Genomic DNA, 15,588 nt, shown 5'->3' on the forward strand with positions numbered 1-15,588 from the left:
TTGTCCTTCCTCCAGGTTCTGCCCTAGTACAGTACGTAGATGATCTTTTAGTGGCTGCCGATGACAAGGAAACTTGCAAAGCAGCTACAGTATCGTTGTTACATCATTTGTCTGATTTAAATCATAAAGTATCACCTTCCAAGATGCAATACTGCTGCCAAGAAGTGACCTACCTAGGTCATCTCTTGTCAAAGGAGGGAAGGAAGTTGACCCCAGAAAGAATAAAAGCAATTACGCAAATGAGTGTTCCACGCACACAGAGAGAAGTACGTGCCTTTTTAGGTATTACCTCCTACTGTAGGCAGTGGATTCCAAATTTTTCTCTTTTAGCGAAACCATTGGTAGCTTTGACTGGGAAAAATGTTCCGAGTCCGGTGCCATGGTCTGATGAATGTCAAGAGAGTTTTACTGAATTACGAAAAGCCTTGTGTTCAGCTCCTGTATTGGGTACACCTGATTACAGTAAACCATTCACGCTCTACGTTCACGAGAGAGAAGGTTGCGCGTTGAGTGTCCTGACACAGAAGTTTGGTGATAAACAACGCCCTTGTGCGTATTTCTCATCAACATTAGATCCGGTAGCTAGAGCGTTGCCTAGTTGTTTGAGGGCTACAGCGGCAGCTGCGGCTTCCATTCGGCAATCTGCTGGTTTGGTGATGAACAACATGCTAGTGGTCATGGTTCCTCATGCAGTGGATACACTCATGAACCGAACGAAGACACAACACCTTACCAGTGCGAGATTATCTGGTTACGAACTGACACTACTAGCGAGTCATATTCAGATCAAAAGATGTAATGTATTGAATCCAGCAACGCTGTTGCCGACTGATCAAGAGTCGAGTGATTCTGAACCACATGACTGCTATTTTAAAACGGAGGAAGAGACAAAAGGACGCATTGACCTGAAAGATACTCCGTTACCCGATCCGGATGGTACGCTATATGTGGACGGGTCATGTTTTAAATTGGAGAATGGTGATGTGACTGCTGCTTACGCGGTGACGACTTTGAAGACGATTGTGGAGACTGCAAGAGTGAGTCAGAATTCTGCCCAAGCTGCGGAATTAATAGCTCTAACGAGAGCATGTGTTTTAGCTGAGGGAAAGAGAGTGAATGTGTTCACAGATAGTCAGTACGCATTTGGCGTGGCCCATAGTTTTGGCCGGTTGTGGAGAGAAAGAGGTTTCATTACGTCCCATGGGACTAAGATTCAACATGGTCAGCTAGTTAACGACTTGTTGGAATCTTTAACCTTGCCAACTGAAGTTGCAATTGTAAAGTGCAGTGCTCATAAAGCAATCACGGATGATGTTGGACGTGGGAATGCTTTTGCTGATGAAATTGCTAAACAGACAGCTAGAGATGTCATGAGTAGAATGTATGTTGCAACGTCTGCAAGATGGATCGCTGAGTCTGGGATGTGTGAAGATACAATGGAAAGTGTGAAAGAGATTCAGAGAGAAGCAACTGAGGAAGAGAAACGTGTATGGAGAGAGGGTACGGGCAAGTTGGACTCGAATGGATGTTGGATTGATTTGACAGAGCAGCAACGTTGGATGTTGCCGGATGCGTATGTGCTTGCAGTGGTGACAATGGCGCACGGAGTAGCGCATATAAGTTCTAAAGGCATCTGTAAGATGTTGGCTCCGGTCTGGAAGAATGATGGGATCAGTAAGTGTGCAGAGAGAGTGGTGAAAAATTGTATGGTGTGCTTGATGCATAACCCTGGCAAGGGAACTCCAACTCCAGCTGGTCATTTCGCTCCTCCTTCCTGTCCCTTTGAAGTGATTCAGTTAGATTTCATTCACATGGAACGCTGTAATAATTTGAAATACGTCTTGGTGGTGGTTTGTGCTTTTTCCAGGTGGATAGAAGCATACCCACTGAAGGACAATACCGCCTTATCAACTGCCAAAATTCTTCTTAAAGAATATTTCCCTAGATTTGGAATGCCACGGATTGTATGGTCAGATAACGGAAGTGAGTTTATAGGGAAAGTTATGCAGAGTGTATGTGCAGGCCTAGGTTTGAAACAAAAATTTCATAGTGCGAACCATCCCCAGTCAGCTGGTCTAGTGGAGGGTTATAATGGTACCCTCAAGCTGAAGATAGCCAAAATTCAAGCATCCACAAGTTTGGCTTGGCCAGACGCACTTCCTTTGGCCTTGTTATCAACGAGAGCAACAGTGCATTCTAGAATAGGGCTTTCTCCATACGAGATTGTGTTTGGCCGCCCGGCAAATGTCTGGGGTGTGCCAAGGCCTAAACAATTTTGCTCCATTGAATATCCTATGTTGATAGACTACCTTTACGACTTGACTGCTAAATTGAGTCTTATTCATCAACAGGTTTTCGATGCACTACCAAAGCCTCCGGAGAGTCCAGGGCATCAACTGAAACCCGGCGACCACGTGGTGGTCAGAAACTTCGCGAGGACAAAGAATCTTCAGCCTCGCTACATCGGCCCCTTCCAGGTCCTGCTGGCAACGAGGACAGCTGTACGTGTTGCTGGCCGCAAGCATTGGATTCACGCTTCTCACGTAAAGCGTGTTCCGTTGCCGCTGCCTTATGACGACTGGGTGAAGAAGGGAATTGGTGCCTCCGAATCTGAAATCACCCCGAAATTTATCCCTTTCAGTGATGCCGATTTGATTACTGACACTTTGAAACCTGACTCTCCTCCTGAGAAAACTCCTTCGAACATTGAACATTTGTCTCCAGCATCAGAAGAAACTTTGTTATCTGCGAACTTAAACTCTGCAACAGCTGCTAGCGATACACTATTTTCCGATCAGACAGTACCAACGAAGAAGAGATACAACCTTAGAAGCCATAAAAAGGACTAATAAAGCAGGCAACTGCATATTGTAATTTTGATATATATATATATTGAACTTTTGCTTTTCAGCCAGGAAGTTTGCTATTGATTATTGTTTTTAAAATTGCCTTGCCGTCTGGGTAGCCGTAGGGTCGTGGCTGTGTGCCTAGTTTGAATTTGCAGGGGTCTGACACAAGGTCGATCTTTCTGTTGGTTTTGGGAACTCCCAGGGCTGACAGAGGCATTTTCATCTACGTACACATCATCAGTGGTCGCGAGCGGATTGTAGAAGATGGAGCTTCCTGCGCTGCAACGAGAAAATGTGATTTATGTTCGCAGAAACAGACTGTACAAAATTCTTCGTAGCAAATGCCTTTTGATGCAATGTGCCGTTACATTTTTGATTATTTTAGCAACATTGGTGGGTGGAATAGTCTTTAGTATAAATCTGATTTTTGTGCCAGTTACTACAGTACCTCCCCTTGATCCTGTTACTTCTACTGTTTCCTCTATACACTCATTTCACTCGTTTCCTGAACATGAGCAAGCACGACGTACAGAGTTCATTAACAACACTTTTGTACAGCTCTTGCACCAACACCAACTGGTAGTTAACACTACAGACTGCTGGGTGTGTGGCTTGATACCCCACACTATGGATAAAGGTATTCCCTATCTGGTTTTGCCTTTCAGCTACAATGGATCATTTCAGGCCCTTCAAACCATCTTTGCTTATGCCCTTGAGACCTATCCTCCGCGTCCACCACGTTCCACTAAATATAACTCTGCCAACAAAGCTTTAGTCCAGGGAATTATTGACATGATCAAGGATGTCAATAATACTCCATCATACCCTAGAGACGAACTACGAGTGTATTTAAGTTGGAATACTTCAGAGTATCGCCTTAGTTTAGGAGAAAGCAAGCGAAAGAGCTCAACTCCAATCTGGGTCGTACCTCACCGAGGTCAGGTTTGTTTGCAAGGTAATGGGAGAAATCCGAGAGCTCAGCTAGGGAGGAGTGAGTGCGTTGAGACTTATGTGTTTCCGGCTAACTCTTCCCCTGCCTTCCTCACTGCTAGGGGTACCTATTTCATTTGTCGAGACCGAGCTTATACATGGTTGCCTGCTGACTTTTCAGGTTCATGCTATATTGCTCGATTGTTGCCTCCAACATACACTGCTTCATCTGATTACCACAGAACAAGAGTAGCGAGAGGTGTCTTCAGCAAAGAAGATACCGCTGGTCAGGAAGCTGGAGACTTTTTCAAAGGCTTCCTTCCGTTCTGGGGACCTATGGCCAATAGTAGAAACATACGTCAGCTAACACGGGTAGTTGAATCTACTATTACTGAAACTGCTGGTGCCCTTAGCAATCTAACAGCTGAGCTTCAGGCGGATAGACTCATGACGTTGCAAAACCGTATGGTTTTAGACGTTATCCTTGCAGACCGAGGTGGGGTATGCAGAATGATCCAATCGAGCTGCTGTGTCTTTATTCCTAATAATGCTCCAACAGTCTATGAGGCGATCTCCAAGCTACACAAGATTTCCGACTCTATACATGTAGACAAGGGAAACTGGTCCTTTATGGAGTGGTTTTGGACTCTGATCTCAGCGTGGGGATGGAAAGTTCTAATGGTCATTGGTGTCATCTTAATATTCCTCTTCTCATGCTGCCTGATTATCCAGTGTGGTCCAGCCCTGTGTGGCCTTTGTGCTGCAACCTGTTTTAGGAAACCACCTGCGTTTGGAGAAAAGGCACGAGAAAGGATGATGATACAACAACATGTCACTGACCTGATGAGTATAGAATTAGACTCTGATATAGACTGAGTAATTGCCTATGTAAGGGCAAAAGGAGGGTCTGAGGTTCCGTGACGATTTGAACCCGTGTTTTCAAGTTTGTCGGAAATACATAATATTAGTATCAGCGAACCGCAAATGATCCATTTAGCATATCCTGGTGTTTTCGCTACGATACGGGTAAGAGCACTCCTGTTATGAACACATTTCTGATCTACCCACGGCATCCATCTTATATCATGGCCGCCATTTTGTGTTTCCTTGCCCTCACATATGCAATAGCCTCTGATCACTTCATTCACTCCACTTTGATTAAGGACACGTAGTCTTAGCCGAAGATTCACCTCTTACATGACACGTACACCTTAAACCAGATCACGCTGAAGCTGCATGACTCGACAAAGGCTGCCTCCTCTGCCCGAGGCCAGCCCACCTGAACTGGTTCTCGTGTCCATTGTCCTGATCATGATTAGGCGGCCGAAGCCGGTAGCCTTGCCCATTTACAACCCCCAAACATCTCTTATCCCGCTTTCCTATCTTCTGCACCTGGCTCTGCTCCTTTCCCTCTGGGCCTTTATTAGGGGGAGGTAACGAACTTTACGATGAGGCGGTCCGGCTCATGAATGCAATATTGACAAGGGATTGTGATGGACTAGTGGGAACCCCTCTTCGTGATGTTTGGCATCAGATATTATCGACAGTTCCTGTGTAACGCCAAATATTTATTGTTTAAGACACAAAGGTTTGGGAATGTACTGACATGTAAAATATTTGCCTGAAGCACAATTTTTGGTATATAAGGAGCAACCCTCAATGTACAAATCGAACAGTCTCCTAGATTCTGCCCGTGTGTAGATTCTGTGATTTCTGTGTCCCTGCAGTAATAAACCTTTGGTCTTTGACGCCACCATCGAGAAGCCCGTGTTTCTGGTCATTTGCGCACCAAGGCAGGTGGAACTCCGGGGTCTTTGGGTGTTGTTCCCTGACACCTCTGGACGGAACCAAAAAGTCCAGAACTCCACTATTGTCACTGACAATGGTGTCCAAGTCACATCCCAACAGATAAAAGGTTTTTTGCAACACCTCAATACAAAACATGGGCAAACTGCTTTGTATTGCCGCAAAGCAAATGGTTTAGTTGAGAGAGCTAATCAGTTGATCAAAGAACATATTCAACTAGCACTCGTAAATGGTCAAGATGTGGAAACATCCTTGGATGATTGTTTTTGGGCATACCACACCTCACCCAATCTATTCACAGGCATTTCTCTTTTTGTTTCCCTCAGAGGGAGAGAACCATGTACCAAAATAAACCCCCCATGGTTGGCAGGAGGTATGGATGTGAGCACTGATAGGGTTAAACCCAGAGAGAGAGTAGAACATCAGAGCCAATACAGGAAATGATATGATGGGAGGAATGGAGAAAGAAATCTCACATTGAAAGGGGGTAATTTGGTACAGGTTAAAGGAGCATTAAGGATCAGCAAAGCCACAGCAAATTCTATCCTAAATGTCGTGTGACCAAAGCTTACAGAAATGTAATATTACTTGAGAATGATCAGTTATGAAGTAATATGTTGTTTTCCTTATGATGTAAGGGAGGTGTGTTGTAATTTACCTCTCTCTGTATCAACATACACCTTTATCCCATTTGGTTTGTCCCGTTTCCTGCTGTGTATATTTCCCAATTGTACATTCCAATGGGAGCTTGCCATGGAATGTTGATCTAATGTCAGTTGTGAAAGTCCAGGTGGAGTGTGGGTGGCTGAATGAAGAAGACTCTGAATTTACCTAGTCTTGTATTCATTTCAAGTACAAGCTGAGATCAGAGTTCTGTATCTGCATTTAATAGTGTGGAAAAAAGGAACCAATGTCAGTGTGCAGGGGTGGTGCATATAAGCAGCTCTGAGTCGTCACTTCCAGAAGAGGAATGAAGCCTCTACAGAGTCCAATAGCACCGCTTCCAGCGTGCTAGAGATGTTACAGGAAGTTTTCCAGCATTGGCTTCTTTTTTTGTGAGGGGAGGTCCAGATGGGGACCATACCCCTGTTTTATTTGTCCTGTCCCACCCTCAGCACAGCTATTGAATGTGCCAGGCTGTGATACAGAAAAGGTAAACACCCTGCAACCTGTCACTGCAAGCCTATGTTGTTTGTTTAAAATTCTTAAATCAGACATTGTGTCGGATTTACCATTTTAAGCAAACGAAAGACACACACACAATCTCTTTCTCTGTTTACGAGTGACCTACGTTTTGTAGGTGGCGTCATCTTTTTATTGGGTTGGTCAATGTGTGCCGCTTTCCATAAAATTCACTTTACTTCAAGAGATGCCACTGTTTTTCAGAACCAGTCTGGTGTCAGAAAGGTTTCAAAATGTAATGTAAGGGATCTACCAGCAGAAGTATCCAACTATGCCACTAGTTAGAACTCAGACAACCCTGTCATCTTTCTGATGTTTGCAAGGTGGGTACCATTATTTTACTAATAGAAGCACCTGTTAATTAATTACTTAAATAGAAAGGAATACATGTGGTATTAAGCATTATTTAAAACTAAGTATTATTACTATTATTATTGTAAAACTTACAATGTGAAGAAAATCAAGTGGTGTAGCTGTGTGAAGATCCCAATTCAGTTTATCCAGAATAATTCTTTCCATCCGAAGAATTTCAGCAGGAGAACAACCACATTGACTGTCCTTGGCCAACACCTTCAGCACTGGAATTTGCTAGGAGAAATATTAACCAATTATCATGGCTTCCAAGCACAGCAGTTGATAAACAGTCAGATATTTTAGGCAAATGAAATATATGTACAACTAATGAATAAACAAATATCATTTTGAGACTGCAAGGTTTTCAGACTAAAGAATGATAGAGTCGATAGGACAGCTTACGGAGTCAAGTGTTTGTCTCTATCATTTGCAGTTTTCTGATGGTAACAAGTTTGAACCCAAGTAAGGCAGATTCAACCTTCTAATCTTCCCAGGTCAGCAAGTTGAGTGCCACTTCATTTGAAGAGTAATCTTCAAAAGAATACGGGAGCGGACACAGGGGAATACCATCTTAAGTCCATGCAATATGGCTTCAGGGAGCAGCTTCGTACAGTGCAGCAGCGCTTAAATCCCCATCTTTAAATAGGTGAATATTCCATAGCTAAGCACTGCCCATTGTGCCTAGTCTTTATGGACCTATCTTGTGTTTTCAATAAGGTAAATCGAACCAAACTCTGGTTGCTTTTCCTTGAACTGCGAACAGATGTAGCTCTAGTGCATATCAAATAAGTCCTACAGCAACACCTTTCAGCTAGGGCGCGATCTGGACCTAATGGGGAGCTCTCAGAAACACTTAATTTACAGGGATGTGTACCAGGGGTTGGGTTCTTGCACATCTCCTATTTATATGTACATTAATAAACCTAAGCATCATTTGATCGCTTCTGGTTTACCTTCTGTTAACACTGTTCTTAATACCGTCCTCATGTATGCAGAAAACGCAGTCCTACAGGCCCACACTACTAAACCCTTGCTGTGCTTTGAGTGCCTTCTCTCCGTTTATTTCTAACTTAGACTTAGCTACCAACGTCTCTAAGTTGCACAAAAAGGCAAGTGGCCCCAAACTACGTAGTCTCACTATAAACAACAGGCTTGAAAAAATACTCCATTTCCCTTATCAGGGGGGGTCTTTGATTTCTATGCATGCTGGGTGACCATCCTTTCTCATCGCCATTTAAAGTGAATCGGGAACCCTTTTTAAATTTATCCCAATCCCTAGGTGGCAAACCAATTATACTACTACTGAACAATTATAAAACCCAGTGCATACAAACGGCTATATATGGGGTGGGTGTTTGGGGTTAAACCAACTGCTTTGCCCTGCAAGTGGAGAAAATTCAATTTTGAAGACATCTCCTCTCCCTACTCCATTCTACATCGTACTAAATCTGTTGTGGGGAACTAGGCTTCCTCTATTTAGAAGATTTTGCTAAATTCGGCCCTATATCTATATAGCTTTCAGTATGACTTATCCCCCATACTCTTTAATCACTTGATAATCAAGGACTACCTTTCATGTGACGGAGGGATGTGCTAATTAACGAACAACCATAATTTGATCACTTCTTGTTTAGATGTACCTTCTGCTAATTCGGTTCCTAGGTATGTCCTCTTGTATGCAGACGTTGCAATCCTACTGGCCTGCACCGTTAAGGCCTTGCTGTTTTATTGGGTACCCTTATGTCTTAAGGAAAGGACAACCCAATACTTTGCGTGGGATGAAAATATCCAGCATGCTTTCCAACAGCTTACGGAAGAGTCATCAAATAACCTACCCTAATGCTTAGACCCTAATGCTTAGACCCAAATATCCCTCTAGGTAATGACTAAAAACGTTTGCTATGTCGTTTTCTATCCTAGGGCACACGTTTCAACATGAGAATGATTCATTTTCTGAAAGACCAATGTCAATTACTCATGACCTTTCAAGGACAGTTGAGATTAGGGTATTCCGCCGGCTTCGCAAGTTAGAGCACTGTTGAACAAGTTACTTACCTTTGGTAACGCTTTTTCTGGTGGATACAGTATCTTCTTGTGGATTCCTCACCTTGTGAATATCCCCTGCGTCAGCAACATTCGGAAAATCTTTCGGGGCTCTTCACGCCGATGACGTCACAGAAGCACGGCATCGCGCGCGGCTCCTCTGACGTCACCGAGTCCATATTAGGCCTACGTCGGTGTGATGACATCAGTTCCGCCCTTTTTCCGTGCCTTCGAGGCACACGGACGGACCAACAACAGTAGATATATGCACAATGTACACAGTACCAAATAATCATGGTAACACACACAGTGTGCAGTCAATGCTGGAAAGCAATTATAACACATTTTCTTTGATAATAAAATGTATACATTAAAACAATGTCACTAATGCCGGTATAGAAGAGTGGACAATGGGGAGGCAGGTGGGTCAGTGAGGAATCCACAGCAGATACTGTATCCAGCAGAAAAAGCGTTACCGAAGGTAAGTAACTTGTTCTTCTGATGGATACATCTGTCAATGGATTCCTCACCTTGTGAATAGATTCCCACAGCAGTCCCACTCCCGGAGGAGGGTGTCCACTCTTCTATACCAGAAAATCTTGGAGGACAGAACGCGCAAATGACCGTCCCTCCTCACCTCAGAATCTAAGCAGTATTGCTTTGTGAAAGTGTGGAGGGAGGCCCAAGTCGCCGCTCTATAAAACTCGTCTACAGGCACACCTCTAGACAAAGCAGATGTAGCAGATCTTGCTCTAGTAGAATGAGCTCTCAAACCTTCAGGAGGTTCCTTACCCGCCAGAGAGTAGCATATCCTGATACACAAGACAATCCATCTTGACAGCGTGCGCTTGTGCACAGCCTTTCCTCTTCTGGCGCCAATAAAACCCACGAAGAGCTGGTCATCAATCCTGAACTCACTAGTTATTTCCAGGTAGAAGCTCACCGCCCTCTTAGGGTCCAAGCGGTGAAGTCTCTTCTCCTCCTTAGAAGGGTGAGGGGGAGGGTAATGGATTGCCCAAGATGGAAGGGAGTCACCACCTTAGGCAGAAAAGCAGCCCTGGTCCTAAGTACCATTCTTTCAGCACTAATGGTCAAAAATGGGGGTTTTGAACTCAGAGCTTGAAGCTCACTTACCCTCCTTGCCGAGGTAATCGCAATCAGAAAGACCGTTTTAAAAGATAAAAGCCTCAAAGGACAATTGTGCAAAGGCTCAAACGGTGAACCCATTAAGAAAGTAAGCACAAGATTCAAGCCTCATCGTGGCACAAGAAATGGGGTAGGAGGAAATTTATTAGTAAGGCCCTTTAAAAACCTTAAAACAATAGGAGACTTAAACAAGGACGGCTGATCCGGCAGACAGAGGAATGCAGACAAGGCCGCTAGATAACCTTTGACCGTAGCTACAGCAAACTCTTGCTGTGCCAAGGAAAGAGCAAACTGAAGAATGTCAGACAATCGAGCCTTCAAAGGGTCAATGGACTTCTCCCCACACCATGAGACAAATTTAGACCACCTATAAGAGTAGATAGACTTGGTGGAATGACGCCTGGCTGATAAGATGACATCCACCACGTCATGTGGGAGAGAAAAAGAATTCCGGTTGCCCCGTTCAATCTCCAGTCATGAAGGTGTAAGGTCTGGAGGTGGGGGTGTAGAACCTGCTCCTCCATCTGAGAGAGGAGGTCTGCCCTGAGAGGGAGACGGAGCGGCAGGCACGAGGTGAGGATCCGTGTACCACACCCTTCTTGGCCAATCCGGGGCGATCAATATGACTTGGGCCTGGTCTTGGCTTATCTTCCTCACAACCCGAGGAATCAAAGGTATGGGAGGAAACGCGTAAAGGAGTTTTGAGTCCCAACTCAACTGAAACGCGTCCCCCAAAGCTCCCTGCATCAGATACTGGAGACTGCAGAATGACTTGGCAGTGAGCATTCTTGTGAGTGGCAAACAGGTCCACCCGAGGAGTTTCCCACGTCCGAAAGACAAGACGAACCACATAGGGATGAAGCCTTCACTTGTGGTCGGCCGAGAACTGCCGAAAGACTGTCTGCACGTACGTTCAGAACTCCGGCCAGATGATTTGCCATCAGACAAATCTGGTGGTCCTGAACCCAGGACCAGAGACGCAGAGCCTCTCTGCAAAGGCAATGCGATTCCACTCCTCCCTGCTTGTTGACATACCACATCGCGGTCGTGTTGTCCGTCAGGACTTGAACCGACCAACGGGGAATGGAGGAATGCCTTGAGCGCCAAACGTATCGCCCGTAACTCTAGAAGGTTGATGTGAAGCAACCTTTCCTCTAAAAGACTAAAGACCCTTGATCTTCAGGTCCCCCAGATGAGCACCCCACCCTAGAGTGGATGCATCCGTTATCACCGTGGCCACCGATGGAGGCAGATGGAAGGGCTTTCCTTGAGACAGATTGCCCTCCACGCTCCACCAAGACAGATCTGCTGCAGCTTCTCTGGAGATCCTCACAGACTACCTGAGATCTCCGTTGTGCTGATACAACTGCCTGCGGAGGCACCACTGGAGTGCCCTCATGGGCCAGCGTGCATGGTTGACCAACAGAATGCAGGAAGCCATCAGACCGAGCAGACGAAGAACCTTCAGGATTGGAACGACCTCTCCATTGTAAAATAAAGGAATAATTTCCTGTATGTTGCGAATCCTTTGAGGAGGAGGGAATGCCCGACACACAGTAGTATCCAGTACAGCACCTATGAACAGGTTGCGCTGGGAGTGCACCAGGTGAGATTTGGGTACATTTATCGAAAAGCCCAATCTGTACAACAACTGAGTTGTGACTTGCAGATGATGGAGCACCTTCTCTGGAGATTCTGCTTTGATCAGCCATTCGTCCAGATAAGGGAATACTGGTATCCCTGACCTTCTGAGATGTGCTGCCACCACAGCCATCACCTTGGTGAAGACTCGAGGCGCAGTAGTAAGACTAAACGGAAGGACCGCAGACTGGTAATGTTGCGAACCCACCGTGAAACGGAGATACTTCCTGTGCGACTTCAGGATGGGGATGTGGAAATATGCATCCTGCAAGTCGATCTACACCATCCAGTCTTCTTCCAGCAGCGCTTGAAGAACCTGCGCAAGGGTGAGCATACTGAACTTCTCCTGTTTCAGAAAAAGATTCAAGGCCCTGAGGTCCAGGATTGGACGAAGTCTGCCATCCTTCTGGGGGATCAGGAAATACCGGGAGTAGCATCCCTGACCCCTTTCCTGTTCTGGAACCACCTCTATCGCACCTTTTCTTATTAACGCCAGGACTTCCTCCTGCAAAAGTAGCAGGTGATCCGCTGTGAAGAACCCTTGGCAAGGAGAATAATTTGGGGGGAATTCCCGAAAGCGGAGAGCATACCCATTCTCCACGTGATTGAGAACCCAAAGGTCCGATGTGACCGATTCCCAATCCCGTAGAAAATGAGTAAGCCGACCCCCTATAGGACCAGCATGATCCGGAATGGCGGATCTAGGACTGCTTTGCTGTGGTTGGTGGGGAGTGGGAAGAGGAAGAGGAGAAAGCTTGGCGACCTCTGTTTCTACCCCTGTACGACTTGTACAGAGGATTCTGCTGCTGTTGTGGTTGCTTGTAGGCACGAAATGAAGATCTCCCAAATCCTCTGTATCTTTTGCCCAATGTACCTCTGGTCTGAAGGCCCAAAGATCTAGCTGTTGCCCTACTGTCCTTGAACCTTTCCAAGGCAGCATCCGCCTTCTTCCCAAACAGGCCAGAGCCATCAAATGGGAGGTCTATTAATGTAGCCTCTACATCAGGAGAAAAATCTGAGGACTTTAACCACGCAGCTCTTCTGGTAGCAACAGATGACCCCTTGCCACAGAGTCAGCTGTATCCAAGCCACTCTGGATCACCTGCGAGCAGCAGCCTGAGTATCCGCAAGAACTTAATTGAAATTCTGTCTATCCTCTTCCGGTATTTTTGGTGCCAACTGTTAAGCAGAGTCCATCAAATCATGTATATTTTGTCCTAAAAGGCATGTTGCATTTGTGGACATGCTAACTGATGAAAATACCTTTTAGGCTGATTGGTCCAGCTTTTTAGACTCCTTGTCAGCAGGTACCTGCAGAAAAGCCCAAGTTGTAGTCTTGGAACAGGCTGCTTGAACAACCAAACTCTCTGGAGATGGATGAGTCGAAAGAAAGTCAGGATCTCCAGGAGCCACCCTATATCTTCTAGCAACAGCTCGCGAAACAGCAGGCGATGAAAAGGGCTTTTTCCACACCTCTAAAACAGGCTCTGTAATTGCCTCATTAAAAGGCAACATAGGTTCCACCACTGAAGAGGGATAATGTAATACCTCTGTCAAGATGTTCGACTTGAACTCAGCAGTGGGCAGATTTAGATCCAACAGCTCAACCGCCTTCCTGATAACTGTGTGATATGGCACTACATCCCTCGAAGGGAGGTCAGGAGCTGAGGAAATTTCCCACTCTAGAGACAATTCCAGACCACTGGCCTCTTTAAGTTCTTCAAAGAAATAGTCAGAATCCTGCAGCTCACCTTCTTTAATGTCCTGCGCTATATACCTACGCTCCTCCAAAAGCCTCTGAGCCTCCCGCCAGACCTCATCTTCGGGGTTGGCGTCGACGGAGCCACAACCTACTCCAACGGAGCCAGTGCCGAGGTCAAACTCGGAGCCGGTGGTGCAGTATGGAGTGCAGGAGGTCGGACCGGAGCCGGCGAAGATGGAACCGGCGTCGACGACTTCGGGCTGGAAAATGCCAAGCCAGAGACGGCATAAATGGTGCCGGAGCATATGCCTTAGGCACACCGAGATTAAAGGCCATCGGACCCATGGGACCAGCTGGTGCTCCAGAGGGGTACATGGCTCTCGAGAAGACTCCATACATGGCATTTAGGTAATGCGTAGGATCTTGATCTGGGCCTGGAAATGGAGGGTATTGACCCCCAGGCTGCTCCTGCTGAGGCACAGGAACTGCATCAGCCAAGTCCTCTTGCTGATTCTCCGGAGTCGCAGACCCTTCCAGCAAAGGAGCCTCTTCGTCTTCTCGAGTTGGAGATCGAGACGGCGCCAGAGACGGATTTGATGCCGGAGCCGGAGAATGCTCCAGAGACTCCACAGGCGAAGCCTCACCTTCCGGGTCCGGAACAACAGGTGAAGGAGATATATCATTCTTCCGACGCCTCCTACCTGGAGACTTCGACTTTGTGTCCGAATCCTTCTCAGAATGACGCCGAGAACCATGCTTCCTCTTCTTATGCTTCTTCCTTGATCTTGAAGCATGACCCGAAGACGACCTCGAAGGCAGCCTCGAGCGGGACCTCGAAAGCGACCTTGACCGCCTCGAGTAAGACTTCGAGCTCTTCCTCTCTTTCTCGAAGCCCCTTGGGGTTCATTTTCTTGCAACATGGACACCCTTGGACATCATGGTCTGAAGAAAGGCACCATACACAGTCCTCATGCGGATCCGTGATAGATATCATCTTTCCGCATTCTCCGCACGGCTTGAATCCGGTCTTCTTCGAGGACATCACGACAGGAGACAAAGAAACAAGAAAGCACTTAAAGTAACAAACAGTAACAGAGTTACCCAGTAGCTACTGAGGATCCCTAGAAAAACCGTTAGCATCGACGACGCGGAAAAAAGGGAACTGATGTCATCACGCCGACGTAGGCCTATTATGGAGTTGGTGACGTCAGCGGAGCCGCGCGTGGTGCCGTGCTTATGTGACGTTGTCCACGTTGGCGTGAAGAGCTGCGAAAGATTTTCCGAATGTTGCTGACGCAGGGGATATTCACAAGGTGAGGAATCCACTGGCAGATGTATCCATCAGAAATTCTGTTCTTATTGGTATCACCTTGTCACACGAGATAGTCTGAAAGGAACTGAAAAATAGGAGGCTCTGTCGTCTTAAGTGGTAATAGTTGGCTCAGGTGTGAGAGGTTCAGGAAATTACCAAGCATTTTCCTAAACCACTCAGAGCTCATTGTATTCCAAAAGGCAAAAGAGGGATATGGTAATTTCTGGCACACACAATATATGTAATAATCTCTAGTGTCTCCAAAGCACTGACAGGTAGAGTGTGCATTCTTCCAATCAAGGGAAAAAGTAAGTCAATTCAATTCAATTCAAAGAATCTTTATTCGGTGATTAAAAAACACCATAAAAGCACACACATATATACATAGTAAAAAGTCATTAAACATTTCCAAGATCCTTTGTGCAAAGTGTTAACAAAGCATAAAATACAAACAGTAAAAACAGTGTATAACACTTGAAAGGGATAAAGTTAAAAACATTTCAGTCTTCTACCCTAGTAAGCCTTAAACGGACCGCTACCTTAATAAAATTCATGATACTGCACAATGTTAAGGGTTCCGAAGCTTTCTGTAAAAATGCTAGTGCCTCCCTAGCGTGAACCAA

General features: G+C 45.7%; 1 protein-coding gene across 3 annotated transcripts in view; it reads right to left on the minus strand.

The window, feature by feature from the left end:
- CCNI (cyclin I) overlaps positions 1-15,588 on the minus strand; it is a 581,782-nt gene that overhangs the window by 151,579 nt on the left and 414,615 nt on the right. For all 3 annotated transcript variants that reach the window (XM_086961793.1, XM_086961794.1, XM_086961795.1), the window contains one exon: positions 7,215-7,355. In XM_086961793.1, coding sequence (XP_086817919.1) covers positions 7,215-7,355 — 141 coding nt within the window. The remainder of the gene's footprint in view (positions 1-7,214; positions 7,356-15,588) is intronic.

The sequence above is a fragment of the Lissotriton vulgaris genome, chromosome 3_1 (assembly GCF_964263255.1).
Source record: "Lissotriton vulgaris chromosome 3_1, aLisVul1.2, whole genome shotgun sequence".
NCBI lineage: Eukaryota > Metazoa > Chordata > Amphibia > Caudata > Salamandridae > Lissotriton > Lissotriton vulgaris.